The following is a 26,180-nucleotide window of genomic DNA, read 5'->3' on the forward strand; positions in this document are numbered from 1 at the left end:
TGGTGGGGGAGTGGGAGTACCTATACACTGAGCATAAATTTTCAGAAATTATGCAGGCCGAGTTAGGGAAATTGGAGCTGCAAAAGACTATTTCAATTTAATTATATTAATTGTACATTGCCATTTATTGAAGGAACTTTTATTAACAGAAGGCAGAAAGAAACACGTTTAATTTCCTGCCGCTTATAAAATATTAAGTTGTCCTTTTGATTCGTGTTTGGAAATTGGCTGCCAGTCTCCCAGTGAACATAGACCTAGCGACAGTGCTTGTGCACATGGAAACCGCTGAATATTTTCATACCCTGGTTCTGTCCGTGACCCTCCCTCATCTCTCTCCTCCGCCTCCCCTCCACCACCACTTATCGCACTGTGAGAGAGCTCAAATTTTCAAAGTTGATGTTGTATGGAAGAAAGAAGAGTATTCTTTTCATTAAAAAAGACACACAATTCATCGGTTAAGATATTGAGGGAAGTCCATTCTTGCATTTGTCGGAAGATAGGAACAGGAGGCTATTCATCTTTTCAACTTTCTCCTGCCATTCAATCATTTCGATCGCGATTGAACTGCACCTCATCCCCATTCACCCGTCTTTTTTTTACTTCCTTTGATAGTTTTATTTAACAAAAAGTTATCAACCTTTGTTTCATAATTTTCAATTGAATCTGCATCCAAAGCCTTTTGAAGAGTGTGTCCCAAATTTCCACTACCCTGTTTGTATAATGAACTGCTTCTGGATTTCACCCGTGAACCGCCTGGCTCTAATTATGCCCATTTTCTGGGCTCTTCCCTTATTATTTACAAACATGTCAATTGGATCACTCTTCAATTGTCTAAACTCAAGGGAAAACAGGTCTAATCTAAGAAGTCTATCCTCATAATTTGATGCATTGGACCCTAGTATCATTTGGGTAAATTCAAGCCTATTCCAAGGCTGCTGTGGCCTTCCTCTGGCGCAGTACCGAAAAAAGACTTGAGATGGAGTGATGCTGTGTATAACTGAAGTACAATTTCAACAAAATAGAGGCCGGAATTCTACGGCCATTGGGATTCTCTTTTCCCACTGGCAGCACACGCCCGCTCGTGGGTTTCCCGGCGTCGTGAGGCGGCTTCAATGGGAACTCCGTTGAAAAGTGGCAGGAAAAGAGAAATATGCGGCTGGGGGAGCAGAGAATCCCACCCAGACAGAAAATGCTGGAAAATTTCAGCAAGTCTGACAGCATCTATGGAGAGAAAACAGAGCAAATGTTTCAAGTCTGGACGATTTTTCATCAGAAGCACGACTTCCTTGATTTTGAGAAATGTTCATAGTGACTTCCTTTTCAACTTGCTCACGAGATTTATTAAGTTGTGTAGCTGGACACTCAAACGTCTTTGCTCCTAGACAATTGCTGGTCTCTCACCTTTAACAAAATCTTCCGATTCTTCATACTTTCCCAACAAGGGTTAGGGAGATAAGGCGGGAAAGTGGAGCTGAGGAAATCATTTCAGATCTGTCATGATCTCATTGAATGGTGACGCTGAGTCGATGGGCCGAATTACCTAGCTCTGCTTCTACGTTTTATAATCCCATCAGATTCCATCTGCCATGGGCTTGCCATTAACATTAAGCCATTAGCCAAGTGATGCTCATTGAAAGCTTAATAAAGTTGGAAATCACAAAATGTTCCTTCAACTTAAATAGGTCTCAAGCAATTGAGCAGAGTTGAATGAAATATAGATTAAAATATTTGTGTATGTACAGCACCCAGGACACCTGAAGCACTTTGCCTATAGGGGAAGGTGGCAGGCAATTTATGTAAAGCAAGATCCCACAAACTGCTAGTGATTATGACCACATAATCAGCTTGAGTGATAAATATTGGGCAGAGCGGAACTCCCTTGATCTTGTCCTACAGAGCACCGTAGAATCTTTTACATCCAACTGAGAGAGTGGATGGGGCTTCAGCTTAATATCTCATCGGAAAGCTAGCACGTCTGACAGTGCAGCACTACACAGGAGTGTTGGCCTCGGCTATCCACTCAAGCTCCTTGCTTGTGATATGAACCACAACCTTCTGACTCAGAGGCAGGAGCGATACCCACTGAGACAAGGAATGAAATTTATGCAATGTATGGAATTCCTCTGTTTGGCATGATGCATGTGACTCAATCAATGCAAGCCGAGCGAGGAAAGGCACATTGCCCATCAGGAGTTGGGAGGGGAATTGATGTAGACACTGCCATTGGCCCAAACCTCTCACGTGCTCGGGACAGAAGATCAACTGAGGTTCCTTGCTCCTGTTCACAGTAGCTCACGTTGGGAAATGCCTGGATGACTATCCATGTTATGGCAAAGGGAGGTCACCAGAGCAAGAGAGTCCAGGATGAGTAAGGAGGTGTAAACCATTAGCTTTGGAGGAGAGCAAGCCAGGAACTGGCAGGGGAAAAGGGAACATGAGAAAGAATCAAACTAAATAACTATGACATAAACAGAAAATGATGGACAGTCTCAGCAAGTTTAACAGCATCTGTGGAGTGAGAAGGGAGCTAATGTTTTGAGTCTGGATGACACTTCTGTCACAGCTGGAGAGAACAGGAAATAGGATGAGATTTACACTGTTGTGGGGGGTGCATGGAGCAGTGAGGCTAGATAGAGAGCAAGCAAGCCAAAGATATCATGGGCATGTTATGGACATCTGATCAGTTCTCAACAGTGGCTATGAGACTGGACCAGACTTATAACTTTTAAAGTTTTAAGATGGTGCTGAAAGATCGATTCGTTTCAGGAGTGATCAATGAAGAAATAGGGCTTGGTTATTTTATAAAACAAACATTATTAAAACAAAACAAAAGAAAACAATATTTACATTTTTTAAACTTCAATTCGAACACCAACATATTACATGTAGTTTCTTACCATTAACACATCAGTTCACATTAAACTGCATGTTCTGCTTTCAAGGCACTTACACAGGAAACCAAAGCAATTTGCGAGGCAATTTTTCTTCTCTTCGGGACATTCGTTCAGGACCCTTTTCCAAAGTCCGCCTCGGTGGCAACTGTCATGACCACTCTCAGTCGATTTCCAATGCCTTCTCCTCTGTACCTGTTCAAAACAGCATTCTTTCTTTCTCTCTAAGCTCGGCCCAGCCTCTCAAACAAAGTTTGGGGTTTAGAAAATTGAACCTATCATCGTTATATTGGCTATTTGATGGGCCACTCCCGTTGATACAAAAGAACAGAGCCATGCTATTGATATGCAATTAACTTCCCATTGATGGAGAAAGAGGCCATCAGGCCCTGTAGTGCCTAATAGCTGGCCAGACAGGAGTGTCCCAAAAGACAATGGATCTGGGGCATCTTGTGTACTCTGCAGGGTTTCTGTGAGAGGTGAGTGCATATTTAAAAGAAACTTCAGTTCCTGGAGCAGGCCACAGGCTGCAGGGTTGCTGGGAGAAGTGAGTGCATATTTAAAAGAGACTTCAGTTCCTGGAGCAGGCCACAGGCTGCAGGGTTGCTGGGAGAGGTGAGTGCATATTTAAAAGAGACTTCAGTTCCTGGAGCAGGCCACAGGCTGCAGGGTTGCTGGGAGAGGTGAGTGCATATTTAAAAGTGCTTAGTTACAGGTCGAGTGGCAATTGGAGACTTCACTTCCTGGAGTGGGCCTATTGGCTCATTGGAAATCAGGCAGGGTACAAAAGGTGTGGCAGGAGTGCCTTTAGCCAGGAGTGCTGATTGGAACAGAGTGCATCTGAGTTTAGGTGAGTGACTGAGTTTGGGTGAGTGGCGAGAGAGGGCTGTGTTTTTGTTGGTGTCCGGGTTTATCCTTGAGGTTCTATAAAAAAAATGTTTAAAAATTATTTAAATTAATTAACTAGTTGAATATGGCTGGACAGGTGATGTGCTGTTGCTGTATGATGATGGAACTGGTGGATCCCATTGAGACCGTCAGTGACCACATGAAAATGAAAATAATATGAAAATCGCTTATTGTCACAAGTAGGCTTCAAATGAAGTTACTGTGAAAAGCCCCTAGTCGCCACATTCCGGCGGCTGTTCAGGGAGGCTGTTACGGGAATTGAACCGTGCTGCTGGCCTGCCTTGGTCTGCTTTAAAAGCCAGCGATTTAGCCCTGTGCTAAACAGCCCCTGTCATCTGCAGCAAGTGTTGGCTGCTCGAGGAACTTCAGATCAGAATTGATGAGCTGGAGACCGAGCTGCACACACTGCGGAACATCAGGGAGGGGGAAAATTACCTGGACGCTTTGTTTCAGGAGGCAGTCACGCCCGGTAGAATAAGTACTGTTAATTCGGACAGTGGTCAGGGACAGAGTGGGTGACTGCAAGGGAGGCAGGTAGGGGGATCCTGAGTTTAGGAGTTGTGGAGCCTCAGCCCTTGACCTTGTCCAACAGGTATGAGGTACTTGCTCCCTGTGTGGATGAGGATGAGGGCTGTAGGGAGGATGCGTTGACTGACCACTGCACCGTGGTACAGGAAGCCATTCAAGAGGGGGGAGCAAAAAGACAAGTGGTAGTTGCAGGGGATTCTATAGTTAGGGGGATTGATGGTATCCTTTGTAAACCAGATCGTGAGTCCCGCATGGTATGTTACCTGCCCGGTGCCAGGGTGAGGGACATCTCTGATCAGATTGAAAGGATTTTGGAGAGGGAGGGGGAGGATCCAGTTGTTGTGGTCCACGTTGGGACTAACAACATAGGTAAGACTAGGAAAGAGGACCTGTTTGGGGATTATCAAACAAAAGGGACTAAATTAAAGAGCAGGTCCTCCAGGGTTATAATCTCTGGATTACTACGCGAGCCATGTGCCAATTGGCATAGGGTTGAGAAAATTAGGGAAGTTAACACGTGGCTGAAGGAGTGGTGCGGGAAAGAGGGATTCCATTTCATGGGGCATTGGCATCAGTACTGGGGCAGGAGGGACCTGTACCGTTGGGACGGTCGTCATCTGAACCATTCTGGGACCAGTGTTCCAGCGAATAGGATAAATAGGTTGGTCACAAGGACTTTAAACTAGCAAGTTGGGGGGAAGGGAAGGGTAAAGCTATGGACAGTATAATGGTTAATGGAGAGCAAGGCAGCAGGTTTCGTGACAGGTTATTATGTAGAGATATGGGTTCAAAGACAAGGAAAATTAGGAGAAAGGGTAAGAGGAAAAATAATTTGCGAAAAGTTACTGATCAAGGTGTTAGGATTCATAACAAAGACATAAAAAACAGCAGAAGTGTACTTTGCCTGAATGCTCATAGCATACGGAATAAGGTGAATGAGTTGATGGCGCAAATCATCGTGAATGATTATGATTTAGTGGCCATTACTGAAACATGGTTAAAAGATGGTCACGACTGGGAGTTAAATATCCAAGGGTATCAGACTGTACGAAAGGATAGAATGGTCGGTAAGGGCGGTGGTGTAGCTTTGTTGTTTAAGGATGGCATCCGGGCAATAGTAAGGGATGATATTGGTGCTATGGAGGACAAGGTTGAATCAATTTGGGTGGAAATCAGGAATAGTAAGGCGAAAAGGTCACAGATAGGAGTAGTCCATAGGCCACCAAATAGTAACAGGATGGTAGGGCAGGCAATAAGCAAAGAAATAACGGATGTATGTAGAAATGGTACAGCGGTTATCGTGGGAGATTTTAATCTGCATGTCGATTGGTTTAACCAGGTTGGTAAAGGCAGCCTTGAGGAGGAGTTTATAGAATGTGTCCAGGATAATTTCCTGGAACAGTTCCCTACGGTCCTAGATCTGGTCCTGTGTAATGAGGCAGGATTGATTAATGATCTCATAGTTTGGGATCCTCTTGGAAGGAGCGACCACAATATGGTGGAATTTAAAATACAGTTGGAGGATGAAAAGGTAAAATCAAACACTAATGTTTTGTGCTTAGACAAAGGCGATTACAATGGGATGAGAGAAGAACTAGCTCAGGTAGACTGGGAGCAAAGACTTCATGGTGAAGCAGTTGAGGAACAGTGGAGAACCTTCCGAGCGATCTTTCACTGTGTTCAGGAAAGGTTCATACCGACAAAAAGAAAGACGGTAGAAAGGGGAAAAGTCGACCGTGGATATCTAAGGAGGTGAGGGAGAGTATCAAAATGAAGGAAAAAACATACAAAGTGGCAAAAATTAGTGGGAGACGAGAGGACTGGGGAGTCTTTAGGGGACAACAGAAAGCTACTAAAAAAGCTATAAAGAAGAGTAAGGTAGACTATGAAAGTAAACTTGCTCAGAACATAAAAGCAGATAGTAAAAGCTTCTACAAATATATCAGACAAAAAAGATTGGCTGAGGTAAATATTGGTCCTTTGGAAGATGAGAAGGGAGATTTAATAATAGGAGACGGGGAAATGGCTGAGGAGCAGAACAGGTTTTTTGGGTCAGTCTTCACAGTGGAGGACACAAATAACATGCCAGTGACTGATGGAAATAAGGATATGATTGGTGAGGACCTTGAGATGATTGTTATCACTAAGGAGGCAGTATTGGGCAAGCTAATGGGGCTAAAGGTAGACAAGTCTCCTGGCCCTGATGGGATGCAGCCCAGAGTGTTAAAAGAGGTGGCTAGGGAAATTGTAAACGCACTAGTGATAATTTATCAAAATTCACTAGACTCTGGGGTGGTCCCAGAGGATTGGAAATTAGCAAACGTGACACCACTGTTTAAAAAAGGAGGTAGGCAGAAAGCAGGTAATTATAGGCCAGTGAGCTTAACTTCGGTAGTAGGGAAGATGCTGGAATCTATCATCAAGGAAGAAATAGCGAGGCATCTGGATGGAAATTGTCCCATTGGGCAGACGCAGCATGGGTTCATAAAGGGTAGGTCGTGCCTAACTAATTTAGTGGAATCTTTTGAGGACATTAACAGTGCGGTAGATAACGGGGAGCCAATGGATGTGGTACATCTGGATTTCCAGAAAGCCTTTGACAAGGTGCCACACAAAAGGTTGTTGCATAAGATAAAGATGCATGGCTGTGGTAGTATGTATTAGGGGTCATGTGGGACTGGAAGCCCTAATGTCATTGGCTGACAGATCCCGGGTCCTGGTTGGCCGTTGACCTCTAGCTCCGCCCTGAAGGTGGAGTATAAGAAGCCGGAGTCCTCCCCCGCAGGCCATTCTACTATCGAGCTGCGGGGGAACAGACACGCTTAATAAAGCCTCATCGACTTCACTCTATTCGTCTCACGGAGTCTTTGTGCGCTACAATTTATTAAGCGTGCCTAAAAAGGACTATGGAGCTCAGGATCATCCCGGAATGCTTGAGGATCAGCCCCCACACAGTGAACGCGGCAGCAGCCTTCAAGCACTGGCAGACTTGTTTCGAGGCCTACCTCAGAACGGCCACCGGCCGGGTCACAGAAGACCAAAAACGACAGGTCCTGCACTCGAGGGTGAGCACGGAGATTTTCTCCCTCATCGAAGACGCGGAGGATTTCCAGACGGCGTTCGCAGCACTGAAAAGTCTCTATGTCCGCCCAGTTAACCAAATCTACGCTCGCTACCAGCTCGCGACGAGACGGCAAGGTCCCGGAGTATCGATGGACGAATTCTACACCGCGCTGCTGATTTTGGGACGAGCCTGCAGCTGCCCTTCGGTGAACGCAAATGAACACACGGACATGTTAATGCGCGATGCTTTTGTGGCAGGTATGAATTCCTCCCAAATCCGCCAAAGACTTCTAGAAAGAGAGTCGCTAGGTCTCTCAGAGGCCCGGGCCCTAGCAGCCTCCCTCGACGTGGCCGCGCGTAATACCCGCGCCTACGGCCCGACCGCGCGGCAGCCCATTGGGCTCCGTACGTATCCGTCGCGACAAACCCACCCCCCCCCGGACACCCCACAGGCTTGCGCGGTCCAAACGCCAAGTCGCACCGGGGGCGCCCGCTGCTATTTCTGCGGCCAGGCGAAACACCCCCGGCAGCGCTGCCCGGCCCGCGCAGCAATCTGCAAGAGCTGCGGGAAAAAGGGCCATTTTGTGGTTGTGTGCCGGTCCCGCGAGGTCGCCGCTGTCCCGGGAGAACAGGGAGCCCTGCACGGCGCTTACGTTCCCCAACCCCCCCCCCCCCCCGCGCCCCATGTATGACCCGCCGGCGCTACCACTTTGGGTCCCGACCACCGCTCTCCCCGGAGAAGAGGGAGTTCTGCGTGTTTCTAACACCCCCCAAACCCCCCCCCCCGTGCCCCACGTCTGACCCGCGGCGCTACCAACTTGGGTCCCGACCACCGCTGTCCCCAGAGATGAGGGAGCCCCGCGTGGTCCTAACGCTCCCCAACCCCCCCAGCGCCCCATGTGCGACCCGCAGACGCCGCCATTTTGGGTCCCGGCCACCACGAGGGGAGGAAGGGCCTCGCCATCTTGGACCACCCCAGACCTGTACGACGCGTGGGGGCGGCCATTTTGTCCACCCCCACCGCCATCTTGTGACCCCCCAGCCATGTGCGATGTATGGGGGCAGCCATTTTGTTCATCCCCGACGCCATCTTGGACAGCAACAACGGACCCCACTCCACTACTACAACCACGCCTCGCTTCAATTACGCTCGATCAAGCTCGGCCCCGGACACTCCAGACGACGGCAACAACGGCGCTAATAAACGGCCACGAGACACCATGCCTAGTTGACTCCGGGAGCACGGAGAGCTTTATCCACCCCGACACGGTAAGACGCTGTTCCTTGACCACCTATCCCAGCGCACAAAAGATTTCCCTAGCTGCAGGATCCCACTCCGTACAGATCCAAGGTTTCTGCATAGTTACCCTAACGGTGCAGGGGAGGGAGTTCAAAAACTACAAACTACACGTCCTTCCCCAACTCTGCGCCCCCACTGTATTGGGATTAGATTTCCAGTGCAATCTACAGAGCCTTACGTTCAAATTCGGCGGCCCAATACCCCCACTCACTATCTGCGGCCTCGCAACCCTCAAGGTGCAAACCCCGTCCTTGTTTGCGAACCTCACCCCAGATTGCAAACCCGTCGCCACTAGGAGCAGACGGTACAGCACCCAGGACCGGACCTTCATTCGGTCCGAAGTCCAGCGGCTACTAAAGGAAGGCATAATCCAGGCCAGCAATAGTCCCTGGAGAGCACAGGTGGTAGTAGTGAAGACAGGGGAGAAACAAAGGATGGTCATAGACTATAGCCAGACCATCAACAGGTACACACAACTAGACGCGTACCCTCTCCCCCGCATTTCCGACATGGTCAATCGGATTGCCCAATATAAAGTCTTCTCCACCGTGGACCTCAAGTCCGCCTACCATCAGCTCCCCATCCGCCCAAGTGACCGCAAGTACACAGCCTTCGAGGCAGACGGGCGATTATACCATTTCCTAAGGGTCCCATTTGGCGTCACAAACGGGGTCCCGGTCTTCCAACGGGAGATGGACCGAATGGTTGATCAACATGGGTTGCGGGCCACGTTCCCGTATCTCGACAATGTAACCATCTGCGGCCACGACCAGCAGGACCACGACGCCAACCTCCAAAAATTCCTCCAGACCGCCAAAGCCTTGAACCTCACGTACAACGAGGACAAGTGCGTTTTTAGCACCAACCGGCTAGCCATTCTGGGCTACGTAGTGCGCAATGGGATAATAGGCCCCGACCCCGAACGTATGCGCGCCCTCATGGAATTTCCCCTCCCGCACTGCTCAAAAGCCCTAAAACGCTGCCTTGGGTTCTTTTCATACTACGCCCAGTGGGTCCCCCAGTACGCAGACAAGGCCCGCCCCCTAATACAGACCACAACCTTCCCTCTGTCGACAGAGGCTTGCCAGGCCTTCAGCCGCATCAAAGCGGATATCGCAAAGGCCACGATGCGCGCCATCGACGAGTCCCTCCCCTTCCAGGTCGAGAGCGACGCCTCCGACGTAGCTCTAGCGGCCACCCTTAACCAAGCGGGCAGACCCGTGGCCTTTTTCTCTCGAACCCTCCACGCTTCAGAAATCCGCCACTCCTCAGTGGAAAGGGAAGCCCAAGCCATAGTGGAAGCTGTGCGACATTGGAGGCATTACCTGGCCGGCAGGAGATTCACTCTCCTCATCGACCAACGGTCGGTAGCCTTCATGTTCGATAATGCACTGCGGGGCAAAATCAAAAACGACAAGATCTTAAGGTGGAGGATCGAGCTCTCCGCCTTCAACTACGAGATTTTGTATCGTCCCGGAAAGCTGAATGAGCCGTCCGATGCCCTATCCCGCGGCACATGTGCCAACGCACAAATTAACCGCCTCCAAACCCTCCACGAGGACCTCTGCCACCCGGGGGTCACTCAGTTTTTCCACTTTATCAAGTCCCGCAATCTCCCATACTCTTTAGAGGAGGTCCGTACAGTCACAAGGGACTGCCACATCTGCGCGGAATGCAAACCGCATTTTTTCAGGCCAGATGGTGCGCACCTGATTAAGGCTTCCCGCCCCTTTGAACGCCTTAGTCTCGATTTCAAAGGGCCGCTCCCCTCCACCGACCGCAACACATACTTTCTTAATGTGGTGGACAAATACTCCCGCTTCCCCTTCGCCATTCCCTGCTCTGACATGACCGCGGCCACAGTCATTAAAGCCCTGAACACCATCTTCACCCTGTTCGGTTGCCCCGCATACGTCCACAGTGACAGGGGGTCCTCTTTCATGAGTGACGAGTTGCGCCAGTTCCTGCTCAGCAAGGGCATAGCCTCAAGCAGGACGACCAGCTACAACCCCCGGGGGAACGGGCAAGTAGAGAGGGAGAACGGCACGGTCTGGAAGACCGTCCTACTGGCCCTACGGTCCAGGGACCTCCCAGTTTCACGGTGGCAGGAGGTCCTCCCGGACGCTCTCCACTCCAACCGGTCGCTATTATGTACGAGCACTAATCAAACGCCTCATGAGCGTCTCCTTGTCTTCCCTAGGAGGTCCTCCTCTGGAACGTTGCTGCCGACCTGGCTGGCGGTCCCAGGACCCATCTTGCTCCGAAAGCATGTGCGGGCACACAAGGCGGACCCGTTGGTCGAAAGGGTTCACCTCCTCCACGCGAACCCGCAGTACGCTTACGTGGAGTACCCCGACGGCCGACAGGACACGGTCTCCCTGCGGGATCTGGCGCCCGCCGGCAACACACACAGCCCCCCGACACCATTCACCCAACCCCCCCCCCTTCCTGCCACCGCCGCACCCCGCGACCGCCCCCTTCCCAGGAGGATCGGTTCCCCTCCCCTCAGGCCCGACCAAGAATAAAGCCCAAGCTGAAACCGTAAGGCTCCCGGAGACGACAACACCGGTACAAGCACCACCACCACCACCGGGGCCGAGGCGATCGACACGGACGACCAGACCGCCCGACCGACTCGTGGCGTCGATCTAAATCAATATATGGACTTTTCACAAGAACATTTTGCTTTTCTCCCGATACCTTCTGTAAATAGTTGAAACAGGACAAAATTATACATACTGTATTGCCATGTGAATGTTTTCCTCCCAGGACCAGCCCTGTAAACCCTTACCACCATGCGAAGCATCACCCCGCCGGGTTCATTTTTGACAAGGGGTGAATGTGGTAGTATGTTTTAGGGGTCATGTGGGACTGGAAGCCCTAATGTCATTGGCTGACAGATCCTGGGTCCTGGTTGGCCGTTGATCTCTAGCTCCGCCCTGAAGGCGGAGTATAAGAAGCCGGAGTCCTCCCCCGCAGGCCATTCTACTATCGAGCTGCGGGGGAACAGACATGCTTAAGAAAGCCTCATCGACTTCACTCTATTCGTCTCACGGAGTCTTTGTGCGCTACAATGGCATTAAGGGGAAAGTAGTAGCATGGATAGAGGATTGGTTAATTAATAGAAAGCAAATAGTGGGGATTAATGGGTGTTTCTCTGGTTGGCAATCAGTAGCTAGTGGTGTCCCTCAGGGATCAGTGTTGGGCCCACAACTGTTCACAGTTTACATAGATGATTTGGAGTTGGGGACCAAGGGCAATGCGTCCAAGATTGAAGACGACACTAAGATAAGTGGTAAAGCAAAAAGTGCAGAGGATACTGGAAGTCTGCAGAGGGATTTGGATAGGCTAAGTGAATGGGCTAGGGTCTGGCAGATGGAATGCAATGTTGACAAATGTGAGGTTATCCATTTTGGTAAGAATAACAGCAAAAGGGATATTATTTAAATGATAAAATATTAAAACATGCTGCTGTGCTGAGAGACCTGGGTGTGCTAGTGCATGAGTCGCAAAAAGTTGGTTTACAGGTGCAACAGGTGATTAAGAAGGCAAATGGAATTTTGTCCTTCATTGCTAGAGGGATGGAGTTTAAGACTTGGGAGGTTCTGCTGCAATTGTATAAGGTGTTAGTGAGGCCACACCTGGAGTATTGTGTTCAGTTTTGGTCTCCTTACTTGAGAAAGTACTGGCACTGGAGGGTGTGCAGGGGAGATTCACTAGGTTAATCCCAGAGCTGAAGGGGTTGGATTACGAGGAGAGGTTGAGTAGACTGGGACTGTACTCGTTGGATTATAGAAGGATGAGGGGGGATCTTATAGAAACATATAAGATTATGAAGGGAATAGATAGGATAGATGCGGGCAGGTTGTTTCCACTGGCGGGTGAAAGCAGAACTAGGGGGCATAGCCTCAAAACAATGGGAAGTAGATTTAGGACTGAGTTTAGGAGGAACTTCTTCACCCAAAGCGTTGTGAATCTATGGAATTCCTTGCCCAGTGAAGCAGTAGAGGCTCCTTCATTAAATGTTTTTAAGATAAAGATATAGTTTTTTGAAGAATAAAGGGATTAAGGGTTATGGTGTTCGGGCCGGAAAGTGGAGCTGAGTCCACAAAAGATCAGCCATGATCTCATTGAATGGTGGAGCAGGCTCGAGGGGCCAGATGGCCTACTTCTGCTCCTAGTTCTTATATTCTTATGTTACGGTCTGGAACAGGCATCCTGAAATGGCTGCGGACACAGATTCAATCTTAACTTTCAAAAGGGAATTGGATTCCTAGGTGAAAGGGGAAAAAGATGGAGAAAAGGACGAAATGAGAGAATATTTGAATAACTCAAGAGGCAGGAAAGGCGAAATGGATAGCACCTATATGGTTCAAACATCCTCAAAGTTTTAATTCATTGGGAACATGACATGCAAATTATCCATGTAGAACTGGTAGAACAGCAGTATAATAATAATTCAGGTAATTTGTGGGAGACTTTGGTTATTACGGGCTGGATTCTCCGGTTCCTCTAGCAACGTGTTTCTCGCCAGCGCACCATTCGCTGGCGGCGGGATTCTCTGTTCCCGTCAATTGGATTTCCCATTGAAGGTACCCCACACTGCCGGGGATACGTTGCCAGTGGGACCTGGGAATCCCGCTGCCAGTATTCCGGCCTATGCATACACTTTACTCTCTGCACTCTCACTCCAATGAGCTCAGGATCAGCATTAGGTTTTTTTTGTTCATAAATTTAGAGTACCCAATTATTTTTTCCAACTAAGGGGCAATTTAGTGTGGCTAATCCACCTAACCTGCGCATCTTTGGGTTGTGGGGTGAAACCCACACAGACACGGCGAGAACGTGCAAACTCCAAATGGCCAGTGGCCGGGATTCGAGCCCATGTCCTCAGCGCTGTAGGCAGCAATGTTAACCACTGTGCCACCATGCTGCCCATCGGATCAGCATTAGTTTTGATCACCAAAGAGCATGTCTAGGGGCAAAGGTCAACTGGGTCCCATCTCTAGCTCAATATCCGTTCTGTATTTAATGGGAGAAAATGTAGGGATAGTAGGAGAGGGTGGTGCTATGTTTCAAAGTATTGCGAGCTGATCAAAGTCCTGTTTTCCCAGAATTTGATCTACAGAATCTGAAGTTGAGACGAGGGCTCCGGGGGCCACAGAGCTAATGCTTCATGGCAGCATGCACGTGCAAACCTCGCTGATACCCACAAACAATGCATTGGTATCTTCATAAATATCGGGATCATGAATTGAAAGACAAATAATTCATTTGCAGTTGGGTTTTGAGCAAGTCAGAAAATCAGCCAAGCTCAGAGAGATGAGGGGATGGAGTGTTCATGAAGCCCTTCCCCACACACAGGATAGTGCAATTTTCATGCACTCTCCCACATAAAGCTGTTGGGGTTTGTTGCCAATTGTTATTCAATGTATTCAAGGTTATGAACTGAAGGGGGAAATTTTCCGGGAATCATGGTGGGTGGGATGGAAAGTTTGACAAACCATTTAAAGGTCAGTTTGACCTCGGGTGGGGATTTTCAGTCTCGGGTCAGGCCTGACTGGAAAATCCCTCCCTGACACTGGAAGATACAGATAAGATACAAATCAGTCATGAATATCAAGGGCCTGAATGGCAAACACCTAATCCTGTTGCCGGAATTTTCCAGCCAATCATGCTAGACCGATGTGAATGGAGATTTCAATGATTCGGTGCATGAAAATTGGGGTTGGGGAATTCCGGCCTAGTTATTGTGCACTCCCTCACTTAAGTCTTCTAATTAGTGCCAAATTAGGAATAACTTTGTTCTTTGGTTTACATCCCACTAACATGGACTATAACTGCTCAAATTCAATTCATAAAGAATATTTATAAATAAAGATAGAGCAATATTCATAGAGATAGCTACTAATAACTATGTAAAGGGAATCAGGATAAGCCTCTTCAGTCTGTGAGTATTTAGAATGCAGAATTGTCTCATCACATGGAATATTTCTGAAATAAAAAGATATGATGATATGAAGTCACATGCAGTAGAGTAAGAGGGGGCTCCGTTAGAGCTTGGATCAATTGAGATGAATGGCCTGATTCTGTTCTGTAGGTCCTGTGTAATGTTAGGTGTGTGCGTTGCTCTGTCAATAGGTTTGGTAAAACTGCAATGGTGGCATTATACAAAGGTCCTTTGCCGTCAACAAACAGGGGAAAAATCTCCATTAATCCGGGCCTGGATTCAGAACAGGAACCAAAGCTACAAAGAGAGACTTTCGGATGACAGGGAGCCACAATTAGCGACTGCCCTTCTCATCCATATCGCTGTTAGGACACTAACTAAAGCCTGATTTAATAATAAGGAGGAGACAGGGTTGAAAATTCTGATTGGATGCATTCCTGGGGTTTCAGTACCAGTATCAGCCCCACTGCACAAATATTGGAGTAAACAATTCTAGATTTCGACAGAGACATGTGTCTTTGAGTCCCCATTGGACCCTCTCTATAAAGGAAGACAGCAGTAACACAGCTCATGCAAGTTGATTATTGGTTGTCCAATAAGACTAGTAATGCTCATGGCCAGACATATTTGCAGCCAAGAGTTGGCAACCCTCCAAGGTTTTCTAGAGCTCTACCAGGAATTGAAGATTAATCAGCAGAGCACTGCCGAGAGTGACCCAGAGTGGAAAGCTACAGTGATATTGAAAAAAAAGTGCTTTCATTTGCATTGAAAACCTTTATCAACATATTTAAAAAGATCAGCAATGTGAAAATAGACATCCGGTCAGGAGGAGTGCCTTCACTGACAAATTACTTGAGAGGGTGGGCCAGCACTTGGATTGACATGTCGGACAGCCAATGAGATTAAGTGTGGAGGTGAGAGGTGTGGGGATTAGAGGTGAGACATCATGGGCGGGATTCTCTGAGCCCCTGTCGGATCGGACAATCGCCAGGGGGGGTGCTGTGAATCCCGCCCCCGCCGGCTGCCGAATTCTCCGGCGCCGGGGATTTGGCGGGGGCAGGAATCGCACCCCCCCCCCCGGCGATTCTCCGGCCCGCGATGGGCCGTGTGGCCGCCTGTTTTCGGCCGGTCCCGCCGGCGTAAATTAGAGTAGGTACTTACCGGTGGGACCTGGCTGCACGGGCGGCCTCCGGGGCCGTCAGGGGGGCGGGGGGGGGGGGGGCGCAGGGGGAGCTGGCCCTGGGAGGTGCCCCCACGGAGGCCTGGCCCACGATCAGGGCCCACCAATCCGCGGGCGGGCCTGTGCCGTGGTGGCACTCTATTCTTCCGCGTCGGCCGCTGTGGTCCTCCGCCATGGCCGACGCGGAGAAGAACCCCCCTGCGCATGCGCTGGGATGGTGCCAGCACAACGCTGGTGCTCCCACGCATGCGGCAACTCGCTCCGGCCTGCGGAGGCCCTTCGGCGCCGGTTGGTGTGGCACTAAGCCCCTTCCCCGCCGGCAGGTGCGGCGTAAACCACCCCGATGTCGGCCTAGCCCCTGAAGGTGCGGAGGATTCCGTACCTTTGGGGCGGCCTAACGCCGGAGTGGTTCACACCACACCTCGGCGCCGGAGTTGCCCGCCCCGCCAATTCTTGCATAATCCCGCCCCATGTGGTAAAAGTTCCAGAAATATGTCTGATCAGTAACCAATGGTAATACTATGGCCGGTAGGGGTGGCACAGTGGTTAGCACTGCTGCCTGATGGTGCTGAGGACCCGGGTTTGATCCCAGCCCTGGGTCACTGTCTGTGTGGAATTTGCGCATTCTCCCAGTGTTTGTGCGTGTCTCACCACCACAAACCCAAAGATGTGCAGGCTAGGTGTATTGGCCATGCTAAAATGCCCCTTAATTGGGAAAAAAGAATTGGGTACTTCAAATTAAAAAAGATATACTGAGGCCAGGAATCCGCAACCCCCACCCCGTCCCCAGTGGGTTTTCTGACTCACTATATATTGAAGGATTTATGCAAGACATGCAGGGGAAATGTGAGGAATGACCTGGATTTCACAACCCATGTGTTTAGGGGAAACAGAGATGAGCAATGATTTCAAAAGGAGATTGGATGAGCACTTGAGGGAAATAAACTTGAGCAAAATGGATGGAGCAAGAGAAATGGGGCCGACTGGATAGCTCTGTAGAAAGCTGCCATGGGTTCAATGGACTGAATGGCCTCTTTCTTTGCCAGACTGGCTCTGTGACTCCATGTTTTTCGGCATATGTTTTTGTGGGTTTGGGTTTTGCAAGTGTGCGAAGGAAGTGGAAAAAGATTGACATAGGTTGTGAAGCATGGAGAGAAGCTTTCACACAATTCAATTCTGAACCAGGCTTTAATCTGTTCTTTCCATCAGGCAATGGTTCCTCGTTCACCCTGCAGCCTGAAGACAGAGTCGTTGTAGCAGGTCACCCGGTCACGCTGTCCTGTGCAGTCGCTGGTTATCATGGAATTGTTCTGTGGACAAAAGACGGCCTGGGATTGGGGGTCGAGAAGCAGCTGCCAGGTAAGAGGCTCACCTGGTGGGTTGGCATCAGACACTGTACCTCCAGTCTGCAGTGATGTGCTGACCTCTGAAAATTACAAATCAATTTAAACTAGTTAATCACAGCCAGTAATCCAGGAACTGGTCCAAACAGTTTGGCTGAGTTGATAAATTGTTAGCAAGTGCTGAATGCTAAACAAATGTGTAATGTTTTTGGGATCCCCATGAGGATACTAACTGAAACCTGGGGGTTTGGGGATCGGAAACAATAAGGGGAAGCTGATGGTAAGAAAGGGTTGACAGTACTGCTTTGATGTATTCCTGGAGGTTTCATTACCTCCCATTGAAGTGCCCATCCTTACAAGACACAACTTCACACACCGTTTGGAAATGAAAGAGAGTCACCAAGACTTGATGGGTGATTCCTCAATGTCAGTCAAACAGCGCTACCTCCAAATTTTACTCCACCTCCAAAATGTCAAAAAATCATAAGACCATAAGACGTAGGGGCAGAATTAGGCCACTCGACCCATCGGGTCTGCTCCGTCATTCAATCATGGCAGATATTTTCTCATCCCCATTCTCCTGCCTTCTCCCCATAACCCCTGATCGCCTTATTAATCAAGAACCTATCTATCTCTGTCTTAAAGACACTCAGTGACTTAGCCTCCACAGCCTCCTGTGGCAAAGAGTTCCACAGATTCACCACCCTCTGGCTGGAGAAATTCCTCCTCACCTCTGTTTTAAAGGATCGTCCCTTTAGTCTGAGATTGTGTCCTCTGCTTCTAGTTTTTCCTACGAGTGGAAACATCCACTCCACATTCACTCTATCCAGGCCTCGCAGTATCTTGTAAGTTTCAATAAGATCCCCCTTCATCCTTCTAAACTCCACCGAGTACAGCCCCAGAGTCCTCAACCATTCCTCATACGACAAGCTCTTTATTCCAGGGATCATAAATAAATATTTGGGGAAATTGGGGGGGAAAAGACCCATAATGTTTTAATGCCCTATGAATTTTCTCTCAGAGTTTGCTTACATCAGTGCCCCGTGGGAGGCAGAGGGGTGGGGGGAGAGGAATTCATCTCAAATTCCTGAAAACGTCAGGAAAACACCACAGGGTTTGGTTGGGAGTAGGGGGATGTGTGTGTGTGTTGTGGGTCCACTTAATGAACCAATGGTGAGGGGAGATTGTATGTGGTGGTGGGGGGCTGGGGGGTGTTCTGCAATTCCTCCAGCCAATAAGGCTCAGGTTGAGCTCATCATATGAACAGAGTTTGCAAGACAAACTAGAACGACTCCACAACACATCCGTACAAGCCTCGGTTAAGTGGACTCAGTGGTTGCAATATAATTCTAAACAAATCCTCCAGCTGTGTGAACCAGTTTAATAGGCAAACACTGTCTGATGTGCACAATAATCGATGACTTAGTAATTGTTCCTATTAAAACAACACATTAATTAGTGTTTCAAGCACTTTGCAGATTCTACCTGCTAATATAACCCTGCAGAACCGAATACTGTCAATACGAATTCCTCAGTGATGAGCCGACACCAACAGTTGCACTAATGGTGGAAAGTAAGAATTGATGCCTTTAGCGTCAGTTCTGGGGTCAACTCCCACTCCAGGGTTTGAGCACAAAACTCATGGCTGACACTCCAGTGCAATACTGAGGGAGTTCCGTACTGCCAGAGGTGCCATTGTTTGGGTGAAACATTTACCCGAGGCTCCGTTCGCCTGCTCAGGTGGATGTGAAAGATCCCATAGCACTATCCCAAAGGAGAGGAGGGGAGCTTTTACCAGCCTCCTGGCCAATATTTATCCCTCAATCAGCATCACAAAAACAACAGTTTATCTGGTCATTGTGATGTTGCTGTTTGTGGGATTGTGCTGTGTGCAAATTGACTGCTGCGTTTCCCACACTCCAACAGTGACTACGCTTCAAAAAGTAAAGCGTCTTTGAGAGATCCTTTGGTTTTTAAAGGCACCATTAATAATGCAAGTCCTGCACTCTGTTATCAACCCAACTGATTCTCACGCTCCAGTTTTCTGTTGTTTGTGAATTAAACAAACTCCAGCCCTGAGGAAACAGGAACAGAAAATATTGGACAATCTCAGCAGGTCTGACAGCATCTGTGGAGAGAGAACAGAGCTAACTTTTTGAGTCTGGATGACTCTTTGTCAAAGCTGGAGAGAACTGGAACAGGGATGAGATTTATACATGAACACATTCTCATCTCTTAATGTGCCACTATCAGCACCCTCCTTAGCCATGATCACCACCATTTACATTCCCTTTGTCTTTTTGGCCATGACATCTTTGTCAATCTCCACCTATGGCTGGACCTCTATCCAGTCCCCCTGCTCCATGCAACCACACCCCCCTCCCGAACCCCGCCAACAACAAAGCCTAATCCTATTTGCAAAGTCACCCAGACTCCAAACGTTAGCTCCCTTCTCTCTCCACAGATGCTGTCAGACCTGCTGAGGTTGCCCAGCATTCTCTGTTTTGTTTCAGAATCCAGCATCGGCAGTAAGTTGCTTTTACCCAGTCCTGAGGACATGCGCCTTGCCCAGAGCTGTGCTGCCAGTACTATTGCTTGCTGTTTCCCTCTTGCAGGCTTTCCACGTTACTCCATTGTGGGAGACCACGCTGCTGGTGAATACAGCCTCCGCATCGAGAAGGCAGAGCTCATTGATGATGCAGTGTACGAATGTCAGGCAACACACGTGGCCCTCCGATCGCAGCCAGCCCGGCTGACGGTGCTGAGTAAGTCATGCATTCTGTACATGCAGCTTTAATGTAGGCTGGAGCAGCGTGTATACAAGGAGCCTGATGTTCACTGAGGATGAGTTCAAAGGCAGTATTGAGAATCCAAATTGAAGCGCAGGTTCCAAGTTCCCTACTGCTACAAACTTAAAAGTAATTTATTGTTCAGTTGCTTTGAGACCAATCTGAAAAGCCTGATAAGGCACTTTATAAACATAAGTCATTTAAAAAAAAAATTCTCGACACACTTGAGCCAAAGTTGACACACAATCTTACACGTACACAAATTTCCATACAGACCCCCACACACCCGCCTACACGTGGCTGTTACTCTTTTTACTGAGTTCTCTTTCAATTATATTCTGGGGTCTCTGATTCAATTTGAGGGCAGGTACAAAAATAAGTAGAGGCCCACTTAAATTGTGCAAGAAGTTGAACACTTTCCACATGTCTGTCACAGCGTGAATTGTGAAATTCACATACATTTCACGGCTGCTTTCATACAATATAGACAATAGAATATATTCATATTTCGCCTCCAATGCTTAGAAATACATAGTTATGCTTACCTCTATGAATTGTCCTATTTGTGGAATGTCAGCCTCCACCAGCAGTTTGCAGCCTTCATTCCTGGCGTAAATACTAGACCCTCCAATAAAATTGCCCTTTCTACATGCACGGAATTGACTGGAATTGTAAAGCAGTCCTTTGCAAAATTGCAGAGGTAGTGAAACCAGTCGGAATAAGCTCCTAAAGTTCGGTCATTTTTAACGACATCTGACACTCCAGCCAACGCCAACCAACCAGCACGTTCATCGTCATCCTCTTTCTGTCATCCAGGTTTTTACTTCCAGGACAGCAGGGTCATAATGCATTCGCGTTTGTTTTCAGTCAAACTGATTAGTACTGTGTGCCTAAAATATACACAATTGTCACAATAAATATCAATGATTGTCACATGATCGCATAAAGCAGGAAGCAAAGGGCCTTAACGTCACAGTGAGGACAGAAGAATTTGAAACTAAATGGTTTCATTGGCACTCACATTTTATTTGGCATGCTGCTTCAAAAGCTATTTTTGCAGACAATCCTGTATTTTATTATTGCCCTGAAATCCGCAAAACGGTGAAATGCTCTGACCCCTAAACATAAACACCTGCACTCAGGACAAGTTTAGCCTATTTTGATTTTTTTCTGCGGTGAACAGCAATTTGGAAGGATGTTTTGAGTGCTAGTTAGTTAAGGGAGCGTGGTGGTGAGTGTTGGTTAGTAAGTGGCACTAATAAGGTTCCCGTATGTTGTGTTGTGCAAAATGGCAAAACAAAACTCAGGGAGTGAGGCATTAATATGCCAGGGTAGTTGACGTCAGTGAAGCCAGCATTTTAAGTGATTGAAAGAATCCTGGAGGAGGTCTTGAGGAACAGTGTTTGCGTTCCTACCTCTGGGCTAGAATCACCAAGTTCAAATCCTTGCGACAATTTGATGGTCACGGAAAATGCATCCAGGACATGGGTTGATATTCAACCCCTAAATCCTTCCAATGGCAGGCGACAAGAGTGGGAGAGTTTCCTGGTCAGTCAGATGGCGTAAGGCAATGACAAACTACTGAACAGCAAACTATATGCAATTGCAGAAGGTGCAACACCTGCCCCATTACCTCCTCCCTGCTCACCATCCAAGGACCCAAACACTCTTCAGGTGAGGCAGCACTTCACGTACACCTCCTTCAATCTGGTCTATTGCATTTACTGCTCCCAAAGTGGTCTACTCTACATTGGAGCGACTAAACGTAGATTGGGTGATTGTTTTGCAGAACACCTTCGGTCCATCCGCAAGCAGGACCCAGACCTTCCTGTCGCTGCCATTTCAACTCACTGTCCAGCTCTCATGTCCACATTTATGTCCTTGGTCTGCTGCAATGCTACTGCAATGTGCCAGTGAAGCCCAGCACAAACTGGAGGAACAGCATCACATCTTCTGATTAGGCACGTTACAGCCTTCCGGACTTAACATTGAGTTCAACAACTTCAGACTGTGAGCTCCCTCCACCACCTTCACCCCATTTTTATTTCTATCCACTTATTTTCATTTCTCCCTTAGACCTGTTTTTCCCTCACCATTGTCTCCTCTCCCACCCCCCCCCCCCCCCCCCACCCCCACGAGAGACATCTGTTCCCTGTTCCAAGTAGTCCTGAGACACACTGCTTAACTGTTAGTCTGCCCAAACCACCTATGATGTCATCAATATGTCACGTGATCAAACTCTTAAAGCGACCTTGTTCCAACTGGAAACAAACATGAATACACAACACTTTCCTCCCCCTTTACATCCGAGGTTCCTGCAATGACACACAATGTAATGTCAACGATAAAAATTTATAATATGAACAATTAACAAACACAACAATCAATAAGCAAGACAATTCAGAGCACGTCAATTCCTGTGCGGTTGTCAGTGAACCTCAGGCGTCTACTTTTTCATGTTGATTGTAACCTCTGGTGTCTTTGGTGCAGTTTGGACGTCATCCATAGTTGTCTCAACTGGAGTCGATGTTGGATTCGGAGGTTGACTCAGTGTTCAATTGTTCTCAACTGAGGTACTGTCTTCCACAGTTGTTATAGGTTCTCAGTTTTGTACATGTCTTCACTTGCCACAGTTTGTTGTGTACTCTTGGTTGACTCTGTCTCTGGCAAGCTCAATCTATTTGCTAAAAGTTGATCAGCGTGTCTTCTCCACATGACATCGCCCCGAGTTTGAAAGGTGTAGGAGACCAGTGCTGTCTGTGCTAAGACAATGGCAGGTGTCCACTTCTCACTGGCAGTACAGTTCTTTGCCGATACTTCCTGACCTTTCAGTAAAACATAGCGTTTAGCCCTGTTCTCACAATGCAAAACCTGACATTGCTGTTTCGACTCAACAATCTCTCTTGTCTTAGGCGGTTTCAGCACATTAAACACTGTGCGGAACTGATGTTTTACCATGAGTAATGATTTGGTTTGATTTGATTTATTGTCACATGTACCGAAGTACAGTGAAAAGTATTTTTCTGCGGCCGAGGGAACGTACACAGTACGTACATAGTAGACAAAAAGAATAATCAACAGAGAACATTGACAGATGGTACATCAACAAACAATGATTGGTTACAGTGCAGAACAAGGGACCAAACAAAGAAAATACATGAGCAAGAGCAGTATAAGGCATCGTGAATAGTGTTCTTACAGGGAACAGCTCCGGCCCAGGGGGAGTCTTGTAGCTGTGGGGAAGAAGCTGTTCCTATATCTGGATGTGCGGATCTTCAGACTTCTGTATCTTCTGCCTGATGGAAGGGTCTGGAAGAAGACAATGCCTGGGTGGGAAGGGTCTCTGATAATGCTGTCTGCCTTCCTGAGGCAGCGGGAGGTGTAGACAGAATCAGTGTGGGGGTGGCAAGCTTGTGTGATGCGTTGGGCTGAGATCACCACATTCTGCAGTTTCTTGCGATCTTGGGCTGAGCAGTTGCCCTACCAGGCTGTGATGGAGCCAGACAGGATGCTCTCTATCGCACATCTATAATAATAATATAATATAAGAAGTTGGTTTAAGACATGTTTCCTTAACAGTGGTGGAATGGTGACCATCATTTCCCAGAGACGGCAGCCAGCCTATATGGCTCGGCCAGTAAATCTCGCGAGAGACCTCTAACGAGATTTACCTGGCACATTATGCCTCGCGAAACCTAACTGGATCGCACGAGGCATCACAATCTGGCTCCCAACCACAATGGGCTGGACCCAGATTTGCATATTCAAGTGAGTAGTCTGTCTCATTTGAATATGTCGATGCAGGATCTACCCAGCACCCGGGATCAAATCCCCTCACCTCTGAGAGCCTGAGCTGTTTAGCACTGGTCTCCACAAATATGGACCAGGCGAAATGGCACTTGGGGGGTTCTCCCAGGTGATCGGAGGCCCCCGGGTGGTTGGCGTCTGCTTATGTCACCTGAGCACCTTGGCACTCTCAGTCCAGCACCCTGGCAGTGCCACCTAGGCACCCTGGCAGTACCACAGCTTGCCCGTGCTGGTCATCGAGTATCTTTATACTCTGCATATCTTCCTTATATATGGTGCACAGGAAACTGCGCTGCACAATGTGAGCCTTCTTGTAGTGATTCTTCCTCCCATATTTTCAATTTGAGGGATTATCTTCTCCACTCGTCAGGCAAATCTGTTCTCGTGGCTCTTCACACTTAATTAGCTTGCCTCTCTCCTCGCTTGGCTGCCTCCCAGATTGACTCCCTCTTGGATTTCTATGAGGCTGCTTCTCCTTTTCACTTCCATGCAATATGCCTGGTTGCTGCGTCCACGATATTGTCTGCCCGTTTCATTGAGAGTGTGTTTAACTCCTTCAATGCTGCCTTTTCCCTATCCTGATGATAAAGCGAAGGAACACGCAATGCTGACATCTCTTTATTCCAGTTTGTTGGCAGTCCAGCCTTTTCAGTAAGGAAATGGTATCCATAGGGAATGCAGATAATCACCAAATTGTTATGGGGCAGAAGGAGACCATTTGGCCCATCGTGTCTGCACTGGAGCTCCGAACGAGTATCATAATTTAGTGACATTTCCCTGCCTTTTCCCGCACCCCTGCACATTGTTTCTATTCAAATAATTATCTAATGCCCTATCAAAAGCCTCGTTTGGGGCAGAATGGTGGCACAGTGGTTAGCACTGCTGCCTCACAGTGCCAGACACAAGGGTTCGATTCTCACTTCGGGTGACTTCCTGTGTAGAGTTTGCACATTCTTCCCGTGTGTGCGTGGGTTTTCTCCGGGTGCTGCGCTTTCCTCCCACAGTCCAAAGATGTGTGGGGTAGGTGGATAGACCATGCAAAATTGCCCCTTAATGCCCATAAGACCAAAAGACACAGAAGCAGAATTAAGCCACTCAGCCCATTGAGTCTGCTCCGCCATTCAATCATGGCTGATATTTTCTCATCCCCATTCTCCTGCCTTCTCCCCATAACCCTGATCCACTTATTAATCAAGAACCTATATATCTCTGTCTTAAAGACACTCAGTGATTTGGCCTCCACAGCCATCTGCGGCAAAGAGTTCCACAGATTCAGCACCCACTGGCGGAAGAAATTCCTCCTCATCTCTGTTTTAAAGGATCGTCCCTTTAGTCTGAGATTGTGTCCCCTGGTTCTAGTTTTTCCTACAAGTGGAAACATCCTCTCCACGTCCACTCTATCCAGGTCTCGTAGTACCCTGTAAGTTTCAATAAGATCCCCCCTCATCCTTCTAAACTCCAACGAGTACAGACCCAGAGTCCTCAACTGTTCCTCATACGACAAGCTCTTCATTCCAGGGATGATTATTGTGAACCTCCTCTGGACCCTTTCCAAAGCCAGCGCATCCTTCCTTAGATACAGGCCCAAACTGCACACAATACTCCAAATGGGGTCTGACCAGAGCCTTATACAGCCTCAGGAGTATATCCCTGGTCTTTTATTCTAGCCCTCTTGACATGAATGCTACCATTGCATTTGTCGTCCTAACTGCCGACTGAACCCGCACGTTAACCATAAGAGAATCGTGAACAAGGACTCCCAAGTCCCTTTGTGTTTCTGATTTCCTAAGCATTTCCCAATTTAGGATATAGTCGATGCCTAAATTCCTCCTTCCAAAGTGAATACCTCATGTCCAAAGATTAAATGGGGTTATGGGGATAGGGTGGAGAGTTGGGCCTAGGTAGGGTGCTCTTTCAGAGGGTCGGTGCAGACTCAATGTACCAAGTGGCCTCCTTTTGCATTGTAGGGATTGCATTCCAGACCCAAAACATTCGCTGTGTGAAAATGATTTTCCCTCTTCTTGTACAAATCACTTTAAATCTGTGCCCTCTCATTCTTGATACTTTTACAAATAGGAACAGTTTCTCCCTATCTAATCGCTTGGCCCCCGTCATGGTTTTGAGCATCTCTATCAAATCTCCTCTTAGCATTATTCTCTCCAAGGAGAACAGTCCCAATCTCTCCATCTATCCTGATAACCAAAGTTTCTCATCCCAGGAACCATTGTTGCAAACCTCTTCTGCAGTCTCTTCAATGCGTTCACATCCTTCCTATAATGTGGTGCCGAGAACTGTACATAATATTCCAGGTGAAGTCGAACAAGTGTCTTGTATAGAACATAGAACAGTACAGCAAGAACAGGCCCTTTGGCCCTCGATATTGTGCCGAGCATTGTCCGAAACCAAGATCAAGCTGTCCC

General features: G+C 48.0%; 1 protein-coding gene across 2 annotated transcripts in view; it reads left to right on the forward strand.

Moving 5' to 3' along the window:
- kirrel3a (kirre like nephrin family adhesion molecule 3a) overlaps positions 1 to 26,180 on the forward strand; it is a 1,049,271-nt gene that overhangs the window by 533,565 nt on the left and 489,526 nt on the right. For both annotated transcript variants that reach the window (XM_072486819.1, XM_072486820.1), the window contains exons 2-3: positions 17,031 to 17,180; positions 19,780 to 19,929. In XM_072486819.1, the coding sequence (XP_072342920.1) occupies positions 17,031 to 17,180; positions 19,780 to 19,929 (300 nt within the window). The remainder of the gene's footprint in view (positions 1 to 17,030; positions 17,181 to 19,779; positions 19,930 to 26,180) is intronic.

Source organism: Scyliorhinus torazame, chromosome 21 (assembly GCF_047496885.1).
Source record: "Scyliorhinus torazame isolate Kashiwa2021f chromosome 21, sScyTor2.1, whole genome shotgun sequence".
Taxonomy (NCBI): Eukaryota; Metazoa; Chordata; class Chondrichthyes; order Carcharhiniformes; family Scyliorhinidae; genus Scyliorhinus; species Scyliorhinus torazame.